Source organism: Blennius ocellaris, assembly GCF_963422515.1.
Source record: "Blennius ocellaris genome assembly, chromosome: 16".
Classification (NCBI taxonomy): domain Eukaryota; kingdom Metazoa; phylum Chordata; class Actinopteri; order Blenniiformes; family Blenniidae; genus Blennius; species Blennius ocellaris.
The window spans coordinates 1,276,374-1,278,201 of NC_137665.1; the positions used below are offsets into that span (position 1 = coordinate 1,276,374).

The 1,828-nt window shown below is 48.3% G+C and overlaps 1 protein-coding gene across 1 annotated transcript in view; it reads left to right on the plus strand.

Moving 5' to 3' along the window:
- Window positions 1-1,178, plus strand: part of LOC308141645 (uncharacterized protein) — a gene marked incomplete at its 5' end in the record, with an annotated part of 16,275 nt that extends 15,097 nt beyond the window's left edge. The window contains 4 exons of the mRNA XM_080511852.1: window positions 67-192; window positions 284-358; window positions 723-877; window positions 971-1,178. Of these exons, the coding sequence (XP_080367978.1) occupies window positions 67-192; window positions 284-358; window positions 723-877; window positions 971-1,091 (477 nt within the window). The 3' untranslated portion in view covers window positions 1,092-1,178. The remainder of the gene's footprint in view (window positions 1-66; window positions 193-283; window positions 359-722; window positions 878-970) is intronic.
- Window positions 1,179-1,828: the final 650 nt, after the last annotated feature.

A 1,828-nucleotide genomic window follows, 5' to 3' on the forward strand; every position in this document is an offset into this window, starting at 1 on the left:
GGGAAAGGGAAACCCGACTTGAAAGGTGCCAAATCAGAAATGTGACGCTTGTGGGTGTGTCTGCAGTCGGAGACGCTCAGTAAGGAGGTCATCACGCACACCGAGACCCTGCAGACGTCGCGGTCCGAGATCACGGAGCTCAAGCGAACGATGCAGAGTCTGGAGATCGAGCTGCAGTCCCAGCTGAGCATGGTGAGTGTCGGGGCCCCGCTAACCCCTCTCCAACCCCCCCCCCTCTAACCTCATGACCCGCTCTAAGTGTCTGTGCCCCCCCCCCCTGCAGAAATCGTCTCTGGAGGCAACTCTGGCCGAGACGCAGAACCGGTACGCCATGCAGCTCTCCTCGTACCAGATGCAGGTGAGAACATCCCGCTGTGGCTCCCTCTAGTGGTGACGACAGGAAGGCGCTCTTCCTTCCACTAGTTTTATTTATTTATTTTACTTTTATTATGAAAAAAAACAAACTCAAACTACAATCATGGTTCAAAGCTTCTGAAAAAGGAGAGAGCAACCTTAAAACTAGTCGATGTTTACAAAAGAATAAGAATTTGGATATCTGATTTTTTTTTTTAAAATGTCTTTCCATCCTTGCATTAATTTAATTAATTTAAAACTTGCTTATTAGACCTGGGAAAAGAAGTTTCTCAGTGTCATGACTGGTTTTGACCACTGGAGGCCGCTGTGACTCACCGTTAAAACTCCTCCTCCTCCTCCTCCACCAGGTGGTGTCTCTGGAGGAGCAGCTGGCCCAGCTGAGGGCCGACCTGGAGCGCCAGTCGTCCGAGTACCAGATACTGCTGGACATCAAGACCCGTCTGGAGATGGAGATCGCGGAGTACCGGCGACTGCTGGACGGCGAGGGTAGCATGAGCAGCAGGTGAGGCTCCGCCCCCCCCCACCCAACCCCACCCCCGTCGCTCACCTAAAGGGACGGCGAGACGCTGACCTGCTCTGCCCGTTTGCTCCGCAGCTCGTCGTCCTCCACCAGGACCAGCACCAGCACCACGCGCGTGAGGACGGTGACGGAGGAGATGGTGAACGGGAAGGTGGTGTCCAGCTCCTCCAGCACCTCAAACCTGATGGGCCGTTGACCTCGGCCGGCCAATCGGGAGCCGCCTCCTCTTCAGCGGCGTCGCGCAGAAACTCTGAACCGACAATAAAACGAGAGTCCAAGCAAACTTCTGTCGTTTGTTTTGTTTGTTCCCACTGTGTCCAGCAGGAGGCGCCGATTTAAAAAAAAAAAAAAAAACCCTCGGCTCTTATTAGATTTGGTGTCAAGCTGCAGAGGCAGGATCTTTTAATGGCCACGTTCTGTAGTTATCCATCAGTTTATTGAAAAAATCACATTGATGCAAAGAATAAAAATGGTCTAAAATTCAACACTAAAGTCAAAATTGTCAAATTTCAACAGTTCTAGTAAAAAAAAAATCCTTCGTTTGTCCTTTAATATTAATAAAAGTGTCAAATGTAGTATAAAAAAACACTTTTCAGGTGAACATTAATGACAGTGTTGTAAACAAGATGGCTAATTTCAAAAGAAATGCCCACAAATTAACGTTTCTCAATAACTGGCACAACTATTCTATATTTCTAGTTCAGAAATGTTTATTTACAAGCAGATTTGGGATGAAGTGGCTGTTTGTTCGAGCTCGACTCTCCACGGTGGATTAAAACGGGCTGAATTCAGAATGCACAAATATGTGAAGTCTGACTTTTGGCTGGTCAGATGATTTTACCGTCACGTTTGTGACGTTTGTCCCTCGTCTCTGTTGGACGTCCGTCAGCAAGACGAATTCAAGTACGTGATGACTAAAGTTTTTCTCCTGAC